Source organism: Kryptolebias marmoratus, linkage group LG6, assembly GCF_001649575.2.
Source record: "Kryptolebias marmoratus isolate JLee-2015 linkage group LG6, ASM164957v2, whole genome shotgun sequence".
NCBI lineage: Eukaryota > Metazoa > Chordata > Actinopteri > Cyprinodontiformes > Rivulidae > Kryptolebias > Kryptolebias marmoratus.
Genome location: NC_051435.1, coordinates 22,618,558 through 22,638,551, shown reverse-complemented (window position 1 = coordinate 22,638,551; position 19,994 = coordinate 22,618,558). Strand labels below are relative to the sequence as shown.

The window sequence follows — 19,994 nt, the reverse complement described above, 5'->3', positions numbered from 1 at the left end:
AAAATAAAACATATATATATATATATATATATATATATATATGTATAGCCATTTGATGTATTGGCCATGAGTTTGTACACTTAGGGATGGTCTCATCATTTAGGAGAAGAGTTGTTAAAAAGTACAGCTTTTGCCTCATTAAATGAGCAGCAGTATGATGGGAAAACTCCAGTCAACGGACCGGAGCAATGCCCTGATCCATCAGTCCATCTCCCTCTCCACCCTGCCACCACTTGTTAACAAGGTTCCCAGACTTTGTAATTGATCTTGTCATGTCCTGTTGTGCTGAACCACTGAATTCAAGTTGATTTCAAACACACGACTTCATGCACTCAAAGCTGATTGCGTACATTACTGAGAGTATTTTGGTACAATCCTGAGTGTCTGAAACAAAACGGTACTCTTACAGAATGAATCACAACACTGCAGGTTTTATGATTTTCTTTAGGAAAGAAAGAATAAAACTCTAAAGTTTTTGAAAAGACTTTCTTACTTTTAAGTCCTGACCTTAAACATGTTCCGAATTTCTACTCAGCTACTTTTCTTTTTTACACAATAAAAAACATCTATAGTGATGTGTTTGAGAGAACACTGAGCGTTTTATGTGGCTGTTGCATTGCATAAGGCTATACCATCTCTTTTTTTACAGTTTGCAGTTGAGTGAACCACCGTGAGGATTTTTTTTCTGCCCAGTTATTCTTTTTCTGTGTTTCTTGGTAAACTGAGTGCTAAATGTTTACCGACTTTCATGAATATATATTTGACAGCATCACTGTCAGTTTTGTGGCATTTTGTGACCCATCCTGTAGATACAGCATAACCTTTGAATTTTTTATAAAGCATTAAATATCTCATATTCTATCCCAAATCGACTGTCTTGTTAGGAAATATTAAAAGGAAGAATTGTTAAAGCTCACTGTTCTTTATTTGACTCGACAATAATTTTTTTAATGACTGAATAGATCACTAAACACATTGAATTTGTGTGGTTTTCATGCTCAATTTCCTGTTTTTTGAGTCATTTGACAACTCGTGACATCTGTTAGTTTAAAAACAGGACTCTGGTTCAAATACATAGAAGCAAAATTTGACAGCAACTGGTGAACGCAAAAATCTTTAAACACCTCTGACGTATCTAAGAAACCTAAAACAAAAAACAAGACAACACAGAAAAACAAAGACCATGAACACAAAATCCAGTAAAAAAAGTGCTAGAAAACTGGAGGTCTGAATACAAATTAGGACTTTTAGGTCCTAATAAAAGAAACAGGGAGAGTAGAAACAAACTCTAGGGACCTCTGGTGGATGAATAAAGGCAAAGAAAATATTTAATATTTAATTTAATAACCAGGTGATTCATCTCATACTTAAAATAAAATGACACACTGAGATACAATTTTTCTCATGAATTCAATAAAAGCTATATAGAGGAACCTCAAACCACCAGCTGGTAAAATTTTAGGTGGAAAATTCCCTCTTGGAACATCTGTTTCCGTAAATGAATGTACTGTACTCACAGCACATTTTCCACAAGCATCATATGTATCTGTATTATTTTAATTATGAAAATAAGAGGAATTTAATGTGAAACTCTTTAATATTTTATATTATTTTAAACTAGTGTAGCGACTATCAAATTGCTACATTTTTACTCGCTTCTGGGTGCGGGAATCCAGGTCCTGACGCTCCCATGTATTTCATACATAATGAGCTGAATATTCAACATCCAAGGTGGCGATCTATGGCAGCTTGTGAAAGGAAAGCCAATGTGTTAGAAAAACCCAGCATATAAGACAAAGCGGTATAAACCGTGTGACCTCCCCACACCTGCTACTGCCCATTCACCTTGATACTTATATAGATTTCCCACACCGCCCCATGTGGTAAAGCAAAAAAATAGGTCAGAGTATTAATTCACATATAACCCAAACAATGCCCAAACACCGTCAGCTCTTTGTGAGTGATATATAGTTTTTTGGTTGCAAGACGTGAAGAAAGTGACCGGATTGTTATTGCAATGCATGCGTGACTTTTGGGACAAAGCAGATAAACTCTGGCAGCATAATAATAATAATAATGATAATATATATATATGACAAATAAAACAAGCACTTCTTATGTTAAGAATATATGTGTATAGCAGTCTACTGTTCTTTTGTTGTTGTTTTTTTAAATAAGCAAAATGTACCAAAATGCAATCAATGACAGAATGACTCCCTGACTACAGCAGGTTGTGAAAGGATTCACCTACATTGGTACTCTTTTTATTTTGTTGCCTTGGAGTCTTCCAGAGATTTGAGACTGGGACTGAGTTCACCTTCCAACAGAATGATGACCCCTAAACACATCGCTGAAAGAACACCCAGTCATTTTCTGCGCGTTTATTACTTTATTTTGTTCTGTTTCTTATTTCCTTGTTATTTTTTTATTATCTTAAAAGTGGTACTTATGTTGTGTAAAATAAAATATACAAACCCCCTCAAATCTAATTTAAATTCTAGCTAGTAAGGCAACAACACAGAGAGGGGTGAATACTTTTGCAACCTACTGAGTTTTCTTATGACTGATTATCACAGTCTCCAGTGTATATATGTGGGTGGATAATGGCATCCTAGCTGTTGTGTCTCTTGAAAACAAATCTTGAATTGGTCATGTATTGAGTTAAGATTTTGAATGTGGAGAACAGCCAGTCAGCTGCTCTTCTATCCTCTGAGTGGTTTATGCTCAGCCCGTTCATTGCATGCATGTGAAATCATCATGCCACAGAACAGATTTAACGCTAAACAATCCTTTACCGGGCCAGTAAAAATGTCTGGGGCAGAGAAACTGACACACATACCACAATTTTTCTCATTTATCTGTCATTTCCTCTTGTTTTTCCATCAATAAATTGTGTTATGCATGTGTGACAGAGCAAACAGAGAGACCAAAGGAAAGCAAGCAAACATGTAGTCATAAGACAAGCAAAGAAAACAAGCTGTAAAACTTGGATCAAGATCTTTTTGTATCTGATTTATATCAGAGCGCTATTTTTTTTTTTACATTTTTTATTTGATGCTGAATGAAAGCTGCTGTTATCTCCGTTAACAATGTTTCACTCTTGATGAATTCCACAAAGGGCAAAAAAGGTTTCAGCAAGGAGGTGAACCGGTCACAGCAAACACATTCGGCTCACTGTCACATGCTTCCAATTCATGTTCATCAGCGCACAGTGTGGCCTTAAATGAGCCGAATGTTTGCTTTTTTTTTGTCATTTTTAAATATGTAAGTTGCTATTCGAATCAGCAGGATTTAAAGAGATGGTTTGGATCTTTTTAAAGTGTGGGGTTCTGTGGGATGGTTTGAAACGGGTAACATCTTTTCTGCTGTAGATAGCTCTTTGAATGAGCTCAGTTTGAAGAGAAAGAGTTGAATTAATAAACCAACAGATAATCAGAGTGGAGGTCAAGACTGAAGTGGATTGCTGCTGACAACTCCAGTCTCAATTTTTTTTATGTTGCTCCTGCAAACGCTATTTGATTAACATTTAAACCAAAGTCAGCTTTGCATTCCACTGTTATTCTGGTAGAAATGTTATATATTCCTGCTGAAAGTGCCCCCGGCTGCACTAGAAGAGGGAAGTTGCAGCACTTGGTCAAGTGTAGATTATGTATTTTGTGTAATTAAAATGCATCCTCAAATAACCTGAACCCATTCATTTAAGTCTAAAAGTAAACTTTCCCTCCAGTCCCCCTCCTTTGCCACCCCAAGAAGCAAATCTCTACATCCGCCACTGCCAAAGTGATACAAGAATGTTTTGCAAAAAATAAAAAACAAAAAGGGGGGAGAGCATAATTTGGGTTTTAAAAACAAACAAACAAAAATTCACTGTGAAATCTGAGTGATTTCCACCTTGAAAAGCCTTACGCTCCCCCTAGTTTTATCCGTCTACCTGGAGCACTGAGATGCAGAGTGAGTGTGAAAAGCAAAGGAGAAAGTGGCGTCCCTTCAGTCCATGCGTGGGTTTCCAGCTGTGACCACTGACCCGCCCATGATTCCTCGGAAGCCTCCGGCCTGGACTGACAGCTCTGCGGTCCAATGAAAGCCGCTCTCAGAGTGACTCACCCCGCTCCCCTTCCCAATGGCGGCGCGGCGGGAAGGCGGGCCACAGGAAGCACCCTTGGTTGAATGCTCATTAAAGCAGCAATCAGCGGTAAATATGTTGTGATGCCACGCTCCGAACGCACACACACACACACACACACACACACACGCACACACACACATACACACGCGGAGCGACCCGTCCGAGCCTGCTGGGCGGGCAGCGCGCCGTGCCGCCGGATCAGACCTTTTCTGACATTTCTCTGCGGATCCTCTGTGCGCGCAGACGCGGGAGTCCCTCTTGTCTGCGGAGCTGAGCAGAGTGGATGATGGACAGCTGTTGGCCATTGATTCCGTGTTCAGGTGGACGATGAGTCGCTCCTGCTGTGGCGCACGCTGTGACCAACAGGCTGCGTTATATTGCGTCTGCCCGAGGCTGAGGACGAGGATGAGTCGGATCGTGATGATGCCTTTTTTTGAGTGTGGCTCCCACTACCGTCAGAGCTGAGATGTCCGTGGGGGTGCAGGTGCATCAAGACCCGACTGGACCAAACCAGAGCCCCCAGCATGATGACGGGAATCATCCGCGCTTTATTCCATCCGTCAGACGGAGGCAGGAAAACGCGTCCGCGGACCCTTTAACGAACTGGCTGTAATTGATTGTGCTGCGCTATGATCTCCGGGGACCATCTGATGACTTGTGTGATGCATTTCTTCCATCTACGCGCGCGCACTGCCGCGCACCATCTCCGCGGCTAATTGGGCCCGATGATGTAGAGACAAATCCACCTGGATCAGGTGCTCGTGCCTCTCGTGGCCAAACAGGCTCCCCTGTGACGTTCCAATTGATTTGATACCCTCTCTGTTATCTCGTCCTACAATTTCAAAATCAAAGTTGAACAACCATGGGAAGTTCAGGCGCATATTTAAAGCGCTCCAACCTTGTGACGGTATAGTCCCCTGACTGCTGTGCGCCTTTATTTGATCCCTCCACGATCATGTCCAGATCAAACAGCGTCAGCCCACCCGGAGTCGGTGCGCCCGGGCTGAGGGGAGGGACCGAGCACAGATCAGCCTGGGGGGAGTCTGACTCTGTGGCCAACGGGTGCCCATACTCAGCCAGATCTCCGCGCAGGAAGCTCACCCGGACCAACAGCCGGTGGAGAGAGGAGGATGATCCGGACCACCGGCCAGCACCGCCACCCGGCCGGGCCTCCACGACCGTCAGCAGGGTCAGCTTCAGGTCCCGCTCGGCTTGGCAGGACCATGGCGAGGAGAACCGAGACAACGATCGCGCGTCCATCAAACGTCCAGAGGACGAGGTGAGGCCCAAATCCGTGGAGCTGGGTCTGGAGGAGCGCAGAGGCAAGCCGAGGAGCGACGACGAGGAGGCGGTCATCATGCCGGAGATGAACGTCTCCCTGGCGGCGTGCTGCGTCAGCGTCCTGCACGTCTTCAGATCCAAGAAGTTCCAGTCGGAGAAGTTGGAACGGCTCTACCAGCGCTACTTCTTCCGCCTCAACCAGAGCAGCCTGACCATGCTGATGGCGGTGCTCGTGCTAATCTTCACGGTCATGCTGGCCTTCCACTGCTCCGGCGGCGCAGAGGGGCCGAACTTCACGTACGTGGTGGTGTTTTCCGTGGCGATCTTCCTCCTGCTCATCCTCATAGTAGTGTGCAACAGGAACGGCTTCCATCAGGACCACATGTGGGTTGTGTGCTACATGGTCATCCTGCTGGTGCTGGTGATCCAAGTGATCGGAGTGCTGCTCGTGCAGCCCAGGAGCGCCTCCGAGGGGATCTGGTGGACCGTGTTCTTCATCCATGTCATCTACACCCTGCTGCCCGTCAGGATGCGCGCCGCGGTCATCACTGGACTCATACTGTCCGCCGTCCACGTGGCCATTTCTTGGATGTTAAACGGCATGGACAGCTTTCTGTGGAAACAGGTATGTGGGAGAATCAGCTTTACTTGTAAAAGTGGGATTTTACGCAATGGTTGTGCGCAAAAACGCACGGGGCAGTTGTTCCAAAGTCCCCTGCTGCATTTATCTAAAGCTCACATGAAGTAGGATGTTATTAATTGGCCAGAACTTGTTTAGGAGGTGCAAAGATGAGTTTGGGGGTAAAATAAAACTGACAAAGCTTCTGTCGTGGAGGTGAAACTAGAAAAAGAGCACTAATCAGGGTTCCTAAAGAGTTTTGAAAAGTCTGGAAATCTTTTTCAGTATTTTCCAGGACTGAAACAGTTTGAAAAAACATTTGTGTTTCCAGACTCTGTTCTGTATAGCCTTAAAAAAAAACCCTCTTTTGACAAAAATTTTTAAACATTTTTCCACATTAATCTTATATTAAAGGCAGGCAACATATATAACAGCATTTTCTAGCCTAAAAACCTTTAAAATGGTTGCTTTCTGAAAAACTCAAATTAGTCCTATTTGTGTGTGTGTGTGTGTGTAACGTTTTGCTACATTTCTTGCAGCAAAAAGTTGTTTTATACTCCCAGTATGCAATAAAAAACAAAATCTTTTTTTCTTACACCCAATATTTTACACCCATTAAAGGAATACTGAAGACAAAGCTAATTTATTTAATAGGTATAGGTATTGAATGTTGTGGTTTATTAAATACTGAAATTTTTACAAATTACTTTTAGAAGTTACCCAGTCGTGTGATATCATAAATAGTTTTGAACTTTACATAGAAAGTGTTGCTTAACAGTTAAACTGTAAGTGCTTGTGTCTGAACTTTAATTAACTAAACTATATTCCTATTTTATTCAATGTTTTTTTGTGAAGTAGGCCTAATTGATACACAGTCTTTTTTTAGAATAGAAAATACATCTTAATGATGTTATAACTCCAATTGTACACAACAATAAAAATAAGGAACAAACTGCATTTCTTAGTAATTTATTAAGAAGCACATCATTTGCGTTTCAGTAATGCTCCTTCATATGTTGAGACGCTTTTTGAACAAAACAAGTTTAAATTACTTCCAGTAATTCACCGTGCATGGGCTGAAAATACTTTGTCAGTCAACCTTGAAGCATGAAGGTGGATGGATGGATGGATAGATAGATAGATAGATAGATAGATAGATAGATAGATAGATAGATAGATAGATAGATAGATAGATAGATAGATAGATAGAATTTTAATGATCCCTTGGGAAGACTCCTTCAAAGAAATGAAAAAAAAGATCATTACTTAGTAATGAAGAAGACTTAATCCCTGGTTTTTAGACAGGTAGCTATATCAAACACTTTCTGTAAATTTACAGACAATTTGGTGTAAAAAATACTCTTAATAAAAAATCATCAGAAAAACCTCATAGTTAGAGTCTGGAAAAGTATGGAATTTGAAAACTGACCAGTGTTTCACGGTGTTCCTTTTACTTTAGTTGTGGTAGTCTTTTGTTGTTGTTGTTGTTGTTGTTGTTGTTTGCACATAATCAAAGTGAGATTCATTGTGTCATGATCAGCCAGGACCAGAGAACTAACCTGAAAAATAGCTCTTGGAAAGACTGGGATAAGAGTGTCGCTCCAACACTGACCGTGTTTCTGCTCTGCCCCCCAGTCTCAGTCTTTAGAAATCAATTCACACAGGATGTAGGCTATAACCACTGTGGATGCACACGGTTTGATTGGAGAGGCACTGGGGTTAATTGAAAAGACAAATGGCCAGAGCCAGAGGGTTGTTTTTTTTTTCTTTTCTTTTAGTTTTATTTGGAAACCTATTGAGAACCAATGAGCTCTTATCAACTTCTGAGTAAATATTTTTGAATCAGTAGCTGTGGCGCATTTGTTAATTGCAAGATAAAGAAGAACTTTATTAAAGGAAACTGGTAGGTCCGATGTAAATTTAAAAATGTATAAAAAAATATTTAGCCCCAATTCTAATACATTTGGAATGTTGTGTTAAATGTAAATGGAAATAGAATACAATGATTTGCAAATCTCATAAACCCATATTTTATTCACAATGGAAAACAGTAAATGTATCAAGTGTTTAAACTAAGAAAGTACCTTTTAAAAAAATAAAGAAATAAAGTAATATTGAATTTACTGGCGTCAGCATATGTCAAAACAGGTGGAACAGGGACAACAAAAGGATGTAAAAGTAGGTAGTACATATAAACAGCTATAAAAGCTTTTTGCGTTTAATTAGATTAATTGGCAAAAGGTTAGTAAAAAAATTGGGTATAAAACAGTATTTTAGAGAGGCTGAATGTGTCAGAAGTAAAGATGGACAGAAGTTTACCTGCATGCAAAAAACTGTCTAAAATCTATTGCATTGTTTTTTGTTTTGTTTTACATTTTACACAACGTCCCAACTTTTCCAGGGTTTGGGTTGTACAGAAATGAATGCTGGGTAACTTCAGGTCCTGAATATGTAAAATTTATTACGCTTATACTTTATATTATACTTGCACTTTTGTTTGAAAATTTTATGAGATGTTTAAATAAGAAAAATAGGTTCAATTGAATCATTTCCAAAGTTATCTGACCCAGTTCCAAAGAGCTATATCTGCTGGTTGCTATGGGAACTGCAGCTGGGTTGTTACTCCAGGAGCTGATGACAACTGTATGTTTATCAGAAGTGAAATTACACCAACCAGTCGGAGTTGTTCCCTTCTCGACTGGAGTGAAACTGTTTTCATTTGTCTTGCAAATCTTTGTTGACTTTACGTGACTAACAGCGAAATTTATCAAATGATTAATAATCAGGAAACGGCTTGCAGTTTAGAAGCATTTCCAGACAGCAGATTGTCCGTTTTATGACATTTACAGGTTTCATAGCATATACATTGTCATCAAGTGTCATGACACTTGTGAAAAGATCAAGTGTTGAAGCACTTGTTGTTTGTCAGGTCACAAATTGTCATGTTGGGCGGACTTTAATAGAGATGAATTGTAGTGATTACACTGACCGTACTACAAAAGTGTAAAAAAAAGACATGGGGATGGGAAGGGATCCTGTCATAAGATTAGATGATTTATTCCTGCAATCAACCAGTTCATAATTCCTTTTTTGAGCACAGTAAGATGCAGAGGATGTTTATTAGACCCTTATATTGTTGTATTTTTGGCTGAACTTCTTACACTTTTGAGCAACATCTCAGAAGTGCAGCAGAAACGAATTCTCTGCCGAGGTTAAATCATATTTTGAATCAGTCCTTTCATTTCTGGTGCCGTGTTTGTTTCCATTTTGCAGCGTGAATGAGCATGACTTTCAATCCAGGAACATCATTATTGAAACTTTTTCTGGCCAAAAAGTAAAAACAAAACAAAAACAAAACAAAAACAAAACACTGATCCAAACAACTGCTCCTCCCTGGGTGTTCCGCAGTAATGAGAAGTAAACTGGATAATCAGCTGTTGATCGAAGTGAAAAGCAGACAAACACACTGAAACATGTCTGATTAAATTCCTGATTCAAATCCCTTTTATAAAAACGTGCTTACTCCGAGCTTCGGAAAGCCTGATAACTGTGTTTGCTTTCCTTCATCTGGACTTGTAATGAGCTTGATGGTTTCAGGGGGATTTTTTTATTGTGCTGCTGAGCCTCTGTGTCCCTCATAACATCCAAATGCCTCTGGTAGTATTTTTACGATGTCAAGATTGCGTTTAAAACATTCTTTTTAAAGCTGGTTGACTTTATTTGTAATAAAGGCGCTTGCACAAACCAGTTGAATTTTCCGTGATTATTTAAAGGTATGCTTAATTGAATTGTCCAGAGCTCAGTGTTATTATCCCCAAACTGGTCTCTCTGTTGCGTGTTTGTTTGTGTAACTTTTAAATTTTTCGCTCTCCTAACAAAGTTTTTGGCGGCCGACCCCGTTGTACGTTATTTATTTGGCTGGTAGAGGCCATAAACCTTTACTTTAGCAGCACAGCACTTATATGCCAAGTTGTTGTTTTTTTTAAGGATGCCAGAATGATCATGAGAAAAGTTATATTTTAACGTCTTTTCTGCCTCTGCACCTCCCTGAGGAATATAAAGGAATCTATTAACTCCCCCAAATCTGTCTTTTTCCCAAGTTTTAAACAGCTATGTGCAAAATAGAGCTTTTGCTACTTTTAAGGTAGTTTTTGCCTTTCTGCTGAGGAGCAGAAATGTTTTAGCCGGTGTGTATTTTTGTCTGTAGAGTCAGTAAAATAGTTCAGAAACCACTGTATGGATTTTAATAAAGCTCTCAGAAAGCATTCATTCGATACAGTATCTTTACAACAGATTAACTTTTGGAGTCAGCCCAATTAAAGACCACCATGGCTAATCGACATTAGAAAACACATAAATGGCTATAACTTTGTCAGCTTTCAAGCAGTTGTCAGGCTTTTATGATTTATTTTTATGGTTTTTAGCCAGTTTGGAAATATAAGTTGTGGTGTAAACCTAAAAATGTGAATTTTATCTGAAAACCCTCAGGTTTTAGAGGGTCTGAGGAGGTCTTTCATTAGTAGCTGACTGCCGATTGGATTTATTACCATAAAAACTGGAAATGTTTCTATGAAAGGCCAAATTTGTATAATTTTTCCACCATGAAAGACGGTTGATTAAGGAATTGTTTGTGTCTGTGTGTGTTGATTTGTATGTCTGGCTGTTTGCAAAATATTTCATGAACTACTAGACGAATTTTGATGAAACTCTCAAAAACACATCATTGGATCTATTACACCTACAACTGATTGTTATTTAGAGTCAACCCAATTCAAGATGGCTACTGCAGCTAATCCACCTTAGCAAGCCAAAATTGGCTATAATTCAGTCACTTTAAGAGGTAAAGATCTAAAATATGGAATGGTAATAGGTGAGACACATACTCTGAACACTAACACACTGCATTATATCTTTGTCTAAAACTTTGATGTTCAAGGCAACGAGTGATATACAATCCTTCAAGGAGTGGTACCTTATACTGATTTGGTAAAATATAATCAGTGCTGCAACAAAAACTTTGATAGTACTTAAACAGTTTTTAATTGTAAGTGTTATCCAAACTTGCCTATTTTAATATATTTTTTTTTAATAAAGCACAACATACATAAAAAACCCCTAATGGTAGCAAGACATAATACTGACCAGTATGTACCTGATACCTAGTACTGGGTATGTACAAGGTATATACTAGGTATGCACCAGTAGGGTATTCATTATGTACTCTGTAAGCAGCAGGTACATATTAATTAAGTACCAGGTACGTACCAAGAAAGCACCAGGTATGTACTTCATAAGTGTTTGGTAAGTACCAGGCAAACAGCAGGTATGTACTAGATTTGTACCAGACATGTACCAGGTACATATTAGGCATGTACCAGATACGTACCAGGTATGTACCAGGTAAGTTCTAGGTAAATACTGTGCATGTAAGTGGTACACAGCCAAGTACCAGGTATGTACCATGCAAGTACCAGGTAAGTGCTAGGTACATACTCTGTAAGTATCTTTAAGTATCACGTAAGTACCAGGCTGTATTAGGTATTGTTCCTAAACTAATTTAGCTGTTTGTTCAAAGAGGGTAACAAATGAAATTCTCACATCAGAGAGGATGCTAAATACCTTCAGTGAGTAAAGAACCATAAATGAGATTGCAACATTGGTTGGATTGGCAACGAATAATTGCTGTGCAATTATTAGCTTTATTTAAAGAAGAAGATTGCTCTATGTTTTTAGAGAAAATATTTGGTTCAAACTTCCATAACAAAGACTTAATACAGATTTATTCATAGCCTTGTATGGTGCAGTGAAACTTCCATTCCGCCCCCAAAGGCTCTACAAGCTGAACTGGCAAAGATTTAGTCAAATAACGAAAAGAGGAGAGTCTCACTTTTTTGACCCATTTTTCGCCCATGTTCGGTTATCTAAGCAACAGCCAGGCTGGTGTTGAGTTTGATTGTGTGAATGGCGTATGACCCTGCATCTGTTTGTATTTTGAGTGAAATTCACGTTGTCATTTGATGTGCTGATGTGGGTGGATGGGAACAAGCTGCTGTATTTGTTGTTCTTTCTTTATCACGCTGTTGTTTTTAGCCTAACTCCAGCGTTTACACAGGACCCGGCTCCTCTCTGAGTTTGACAAGTCCTGTTTATGTAAGATCCAAAGATTTTACCCTCAGTTCTTTTCTGAAATTTTTGTATTTAAAATGCAACATGAGTCATTTGAGGTTTCTAATGTTCTTTTTAAAATGGTGTTTTTGACATTCACATGTGATGACTGTTTATTATTTTTATGTCTAGTTCCCATAAAAGAGCTTTCTATTGAACTGTGGTGTAGTAGGTTTGATCAAGGCTAAATAATGCTTTTCTAACTTTGGTGTTAGATACCAGCCCTAAGTGGTCCATTGTGCATTAGCAATTAAGCTGGGTTGTTGTTTTTCTGAAAAATATTTTAGAATAGCTGCTATGATAAAACATACAGCTTTAAAAGGTCTTTCAGTGATGAACTGCAGCTATTCATTCACAGCAAGAAGACAAAGGTGTGTGCTGCTTTTATTTTTAATAATTGCTGGCTCAGTTACAGCACGCTCAGACTTTAGAGACATTTAAACCCTTGCCTAAGGCTCATATTTTTTCTGTGACTTGATTTCATTTAAACAGAGCGTAAGACTTTATTAGCTCTTATGTACCTTTGTTGTGTTTTTATCTGTATATTATATTGTCCTTTTATTCTTGTTTCATTTGATTTTACGTTTTATTTTGTTGCATTGTTGTCTGGTTTGACTGTAAAGCACTTTGGTCAACCTCAGCTGTTTTATAAAAGTGCTTTATAAATAAAATTGACATTGACACTAAGTGCTTGTAACATAGTCAAGCTCAATTTATATTTAACATTTATGTTGTTTTTTTAGGCAGAGCCTGTTTATTTGTCTTTCTTGTAAAAACTTGATGGCTACATACAGTTACCCACAGTAGATGTCAGATGTCTGTGTGACATTTGGTTGAGCTTCTAACCTTTTACAGTAAAGTGAAGGTTGACTCGGATGTGTCATGAGTGTATTTCTTGTAACTTTGTAGTTTTAAAGTGATGGTTTTGATTTGTTTGAAGTGGGGTTCTGTAAAAAATTATGAACAGTTATTATCTTACCTGTTGGAGATAAGATGGCTCTTACCAACCTAAGTTTAGAAGAATAGAGTTTATTTCTGACTGGGCGAATGAACGAAATAGCTAGTTTGAACAGGATCAAGACTAAAGTAGTTGCTGTCTTAAAACAAGTCAGATCTCAAACATTTATTAGTGTCTCATTTTCATGAATCTTTTAAAACCTGTATGTCTCTATCAGTTTTGCAATATGCAGTTATTTACATAGAATAATATTTTCAAGAGCAAATCCAGTGCAGGCACCTTATCCAGTAATATTCGTAATATCACTTCCAGAAGAACTGTGTAATGCAAAACTAACAACATTGTCAAGGTTTAATAAACAAGGTTTGTAATATGGTCAAAGTTAAATGCTGTTTTTCTCAAACTGAGGTTGTTCAAGGAGTTATGTAAAACAGCTAAGATATTAACTGCTTGTAACTTTTCCACAGGAGCCCACTTCAAAAAATCTGAACTACCACTTTAAAGTGTGTCTCTCACTGGGCTGAGACTGATGGAGACTAGTTTGTGAACAGCTTTTCAAAAGGGAGTCTCCAAAATGTCTCTACATTTTTGTGGACAATCTTAAATTCCCAATTTAAAATTTCCTTGTTTTGTTGATTACATTTTGAACATGTTCAACAAATTAGTGCAACTGTTTCTCTCCCAGAATAGTGGCAGAGTTGTCACAAACATCTCAAACCCATCTTGAGTGTGCAAGCTGCATTTCAACACCTGTACAGGTGCTCTCTTCTGACAGAAAACATTTGATACTACAGCCCCAAATGTCCAGGTCTAAAAACCATGCAGATGGTAAAATAATAAGTATTAACAAGCTGGTCCAAATCTCAATATGTCATGAATGTAGGTGTGTTTTGTTCTTTGTTTGGAGTTTCTTGTTGGTCTTGTTTGTTTTGGTTGTCTTTTCGGGTCACTGTCTTTATGTTTTGCACCATTCACCTCCCCAGTAGTTTTCCATTCATGCCTGCCACGCCCACCTCACCTGCTTCTCGTTTAGTCCACAGCTGCATCCCATAATCATCCTTCCCTCTGTCTTTAAAACCGGTCTCTGTTTTGTCACTTGTCACTGGGTCATTCTGTTCCTCTTGTTCTTGTCATGCTTGCTGTCATCCTCGTTCCATGCCTTGCCTTGTGTTTCTGGATTTTTGTTTGTATTTTTGCTGCCACGACAGCCTTTTGTTTTTGTTATATTTTACTTTAATAAATTAGTTTTCCTTTTGTAAAATGAGTCTGCGTTCTGGGTTCGCCTCCGTCTCACCCCCTTATGACACAATAGTCTTTAGTGCAAAAGTGTTTGCCAGTAGATCAAATCATAAATGTGGGAGCATCTGGCAAGGTGGTGTTGATGGAGTCGGGCAACAAAATAATGTGCATGGCCAAGAATGCCATTTTGTAGTTTTCAAAAACTGTCCATTCAAAATGTGGCTGCATGGCCAGCTGGTCACTTTTTAACAAACACTCAGAATTCAGTGAGACCATAACAGAAAATTTGCATATATTCTTGCAATTTTCCACAATTTTGAGGAGCCAACTAGTTTCCAACAGTGGCAGCACAGTGAGTTACTACCCAAAGGTCCAAAATATCCTCTTTCAGTCCATCTGTAACCCTAAAAGGATATTATAACATTTATTTAACCAGGAAAATCCTGTTGTGATCACAGATCTCTTTTTCAAGGGAGGCCTTGGCCTAAAGGCACCCCAAACATGCATGTTTTTGAGTACTTTTATATGTTCTCCTTGTACCTTTCCTTTCTTACACGTGTAAAAGTTTGCGATGCAGAACAAGCTCATATGGTTGGTTAAGCTTGTCTTGTTCTCACAGTTCTTGGCATAGAAACTCGACATTTAACCTCCTGAGTTGCTTCTTTGAATTGTTTCATGAGATTTATTTTTAAGTTTCTGGGACTGTTATTTTGAAAGTTCCCATTCTCCAAAATGTGGAGGGGGAGGCATGTTAGCAGACCAGTCCCACTTGCTTGGATTCCAGTCATAACAGAGGGGGTTCTGGCTGTCCGATTGTATATTCTACCACCTGTAATGTGTGCAAATTCAAAGCAGATGTCCACATCATTTTACTTGCCTTGTTACACTGATCACTTCTGGTCCTGACCTGTTCATGGCGGTCATGCTTTTAGTCTCCCTGCGAGTCTCTGTGGTCAGACTTTCCTTTCACAGAAAGAGCTCCATGTGCTGTCAACCGTGTGATGGAAGGCGTCATTGGGAAAACTGTCCAAATCAAAATCTAAGCTTTAGATTTCACATTCTGAGGTTCACTGCTTTGTGCTCGTCCCCCCATGTCAGCATCTAAATATGTAGTTTGTGGCACAAGATGCTCCTGATATGTGAAAAATACTTGCAGTGCGAGCTTGAGCACCTTCTGTAGAGCAGTGCTGACGTATTCCTGCGTGAATTAATAAAACTCTGCACCGTGTTCCTGTTTCTTAGCAACAGATTGTTTCGTAAACACTAACCAACTTTTTACCGTGCTTCCCTGACAGCACTTGTGCTTTTCCAGCCATCGACCTTTTGTGCATTGTTTTGTGTTCTGAATCTAACTGAGACATAAATCTTGTCTTGTTTAATGCTTGTATTTTGTAAGTACTTGCTGTTATTTTTCATTAGAGTAGTTATATATGTATTTTTTCTCCTGAAAACTTATCATTTTATAAGGTCTAGAAGTGCCTGAGCTGATAATTATATTCAAAAAGACTGTGATTTTCACTCACTCTTTATATACAATGTGTACAGTATAGGATATAGATGTAAAATAATAATGGAACAGCAACCTGCACTAATGTCATCCTTTAAATGTTTAATGATGGACAAAAGTAAGTGAAATGACTTGAATAGTAGTTGACATTAATTTATTGAACTCATAATAATCAGTTTGGCTTAAGTCTATGTTTTGCTATTATGGCCAGACTCTTTGTGTTTTTGTAATACAGTTTTTTATCTGCATTGTACTTTTTATTACTTGAAAACCTGATTGAGCTATAATAGAAATTAAAAAGTACAGATAATAGAAAATGAAAGGGCTAGCATTTCTTGAAGGAATGCATATTGTCCACTGCGTTCATTGCAAGGTTTTAGGTTGTGTGATCTGTTAGCACTTGGAGTATGTGTCAGGGATGACTCTCAGCTACCACCCCACCATATTTTAGCTCAGCATCTGTAAAACTGACTGAGTTATGGGTGTTTTTGTGTTTGCTAAGGTTGCTTATCTATGATGGCCATCTTGAATCAGGTTGACTCCTAAAGATAATTAGCTGTACAGGTACATCCAGCGATTACTTTCTGAGAGTTTTATTAAATTTTGTCCAGTGGTTCATGAGATATTTTGTTAACAGACAGACAAACGAACGCACAGACAGAGGTGATTACATTATCGCCCACCTTTCGTGGCATGTGATAACACATTTGATTAGTTATTGTATTTTGTTTACTTTAAACCAACTAGCATTGAAAGTACAGTAAATAAGACACAATGTCCTCTTCCTCCGTTGTCTCTGTCTTTTTCCAACGGCAGACACATTATTCGACAGTCGACTCTAAAACTGATGCATAGTTTCCACTTTTGCACTGATGTGTTTTTATTGTGGTGAGCTAAGCAACACTGAGGCTTGCACTGGGGCATCGTTGCTTCACTCGGCTCATCTGACATTCATTAGCTTTAATTAGTTTGTTTGCCACATAGACACTCAGACTCATAAGATTTATTATTTTCAGGGGAAATTAGACATGATTATGCTAAACATCCCTAACCTGCTGTTGTTTGTCGAGGACGATGATGATTCCTCTGAGTGTTTGTATTCCCTTAAAGTGGCGGGTCACTGCTTCCAGCTGATTTATAGGATGTGTGAGGATTTTTTTTTTCCATCAGTCGTGTGAAATAATCTATTAATCTTCATTATTCTGCAGATGGGTCATTTCTAAACTGATATCAAGATGGAGCTTGGAGTTATGTCACCACTACATTATTTTCTTTTGAAAAAATGACAGTGGTTTCAGTTTCATTGTCCAACCCCTATATATATATATATATATATATATATATATATATATTTGTCTATTTGTGTGTTTTGCACCATCAGCAATGTCACCTCTCATTGACCAAACATGCAATTTAACAGTAGTTGCAAAAAATGGTAAGAAAGCATCTTTTATGAAAGAGTGCAACAATAACTGGGCTAAAATAAATAAAGGAGCTTGTCTGTTAAATCTGAGTTAACTTAGTTTGGAAACTCTGAATTTCTGGTTCCAGAACAGCTGGTTACAGTGAGGTTGATCAAGTCTGAGCATCTTAACCTTGAGTTAAGAGTGCGCATGTGTGCAATAAAAAGCCATCATCAGTGGAGCCCCGATACCCTGATTCAACATGACAGCTGCCTGAAAAAAGGATCTAGGCTCTTTCTCAATACCATGTATGCTAAGTACAGTAGGTACATGTACTTACCGAGTACATCTTTTTTCACATTTATATGAAGAGTCAAATAAGTACAGAAAAAAAATACGGAAAATTCTGTCCTAAAAGCTTATTAGTCAAAATGTTGATTTGTAAAAACAACTGTATTTTCTGTAGGATATGTCTGTGTCATCACATCTTGCTGATAGTCTATCATTAAATCCTATCGTGAATCAATCTGCCCGTCTTTGATAAAGTCCTTAATTCATTCTTTTTATTTATTGATTTGACCTCAGGTCACACCACTTCATCCTCTGACCCTTGAAGCATTTAGTCTGCCAGAGGAGGCAGCTTGCAAGTAAACAAAAAAAGGAAACAATGTGCAGAATGCTCTGTGGTGAGAAGCAGACTCCTCCTCAGTGAGACCAGCGTCTTATTTCAGCTCTAAGCTGGCCATTAGAATAGTTAGTAAGTGTCTGGCTTTATTTTTTATTTAGTCAAGTCAAGTCAAACTAAATAATATGATATCATTGGCTTTGGTAGAAGTGTGATAACACACAAAGGGTGCACTTTACAACCATACCGTCCATATTTTTATCTATGGCGCTATACAAAACCTTTTGGCAGTAAAAGTAAAGTAAAGCACGCCTGCCATGAATACAGTGTAATGGTAGTGGAGCTAGTCTCCTTGTTGAGGATCTTTACAACCCTGGCTGTAGATTTGCAGAATGGATATGGACCTTGTCTGATGTTTCTTTGACAGCATCGTAAGATGGACAAAGGTTTAGCCATAAAGTGTTTTCACAGTAAGACACATGCTGTTGGTTGGCATTGTTAATGTGAATGGGTTTAAATGCCTTTACTGCATGACTGTAAGGAAGCTCTTAGTCATCCATCCATCCAGCCATCCATCCATCCATCCATCCATCCATCCATCCATCCATCCATCCATCCATCCATCCATCCATCCATCCATCCATCCATTCATCCATCCAGCCAGCCAGCCAGCCAGCCAGCCAGCCAGTGTATAGAATTTCAACAAATAATACATAAAATAGAACCGTTCTAAAGATTGTATGGCCATTTTCTTGCTGTCCAGACAATTTTGTTACTTTCATTAATAAAAACACAACAAATGTGGCAAACTTCTGTTCATGATTTCTTTGGATTTCTTTGCTTAATCAGCATTAAAATGCTTTATAATTTAGGCCATTTGCATGGCAGAGCTTGACTAGCAATCATTAGGTTAATAGCTGCAGTAAGCCAGTTTCATTACATGTTTTCTTCATTGATTTTTTATATATATTGGCAATTTTCTAAATGATACAACATTGTGCTTGCATTCAAATGTCAAGATAACACGTGATATGAAAAGACGTTTTTTTGTTGTTTTTTTAAAGTGCGGTTTTGTGCAATATCTGGACTAGTTTTGTGTATCTCACTTGCAGTGAAAAGCAGTCAGAGCGAGCTAAGTTTAGACAGTCAGAGAGAATTTCTCATATAGAATTTGTTATGAAAAATAATAATTTTTCCACCATTAAAAGCAGCTCAAATTTAAAACCTTCCTAGCTGTAGACACTTGCATTTTCTTCTGAAGCTCGTCTTTCTCCACTTTCTTTAGTGACACTGGGACAAATCGAGCAACTTTTTGGGCAAGGATTTTCCAGCCCTGCCCTTTAAAAGCAGCATAGATCTCTTTCCTACCTTAGGCACATGCCTCTCTGCTTTTACTCTGAGCTGTCAGAGCTCTCAGATGTCTCTACATAATCTGTGTTGTTCTTGTGAGGTTAATCAGAGGCTTTGAAGTGTGTGAGAGATAATGGTAGGAAGGCATTCTATCAGTGAGATTGTTTTGCATGTCAATACCACCAAAACAATAGAGGCAGCAAACCAATTTTTACTGTTGTTGTGCAGTGTACCCACTGTTATTTATTTAAATAGTAAATTTCTGTATTTTTAATTACTGTACATGGTAGTAGGATCTCTAAACTGTGCATCTATCACCGTAATTTGGAAAAAAGAAAGTGGAGACATTTTGGGCGCTGTAGACCGGCACATTTCTGTTGCGTTTTGGCTGTTTGTGTTTACAACAACAATTGCTTTCTCTGACATCAAAATACTTTGAATCCAAGTCTCAGAGTGGAAGTTTTTGGAAACACAGGCATCGATGTGAAATCATGCAGGTGCACTATGGACGACTACAGTCAATAGTTTTTCTGCATTTGCACGAGTAGATGAACAACAGTAACAATGGTGGACAGCAGAGTGCTGTTTTTGCTGCTCATACTTTTTAATTTATCAGAGCTTCTGACACAAAACATATATGTGCTACACCATCTCTTGGGTCAGCAGAGACACATTTCTCACATTCTACAAAAACTCAACATTTTAATGCTCGAAACTGACT

The 19,994-nt window shown here is 38.7% G+C and overlaps 1 protein-coding gene across 2 annotated transcripts in view; it reads left to right on the top strand.

Annotated features, from left to right (window-relative positions):
- Positions 1–4,186: 4,186 nt before the first annotated feature.
- adcy5 (adenylate cyclase 5) overlaps positions 4,187–19,994 on the top strand; it is an 85,727-nt gene continuing 69,919 nt past the window's right edge. Inside the window, exon 1 of one of the 2 annotated variants that reach the window (XM_017421204.3) lies at positions 4,187–6,032. In XM_017421204.3, coding sequence (XP_017276693.1) covers positions 5,082–6,032 — 951 coding nt within the window. In that variant the 5' untranslated portion in view covers positions 4,187–5,081. The remainder of the gene's footprint in view (positions 6,033–19,994) is intronic. The other variant, XM_017421205.3, reaches the window with a different exon arrangement.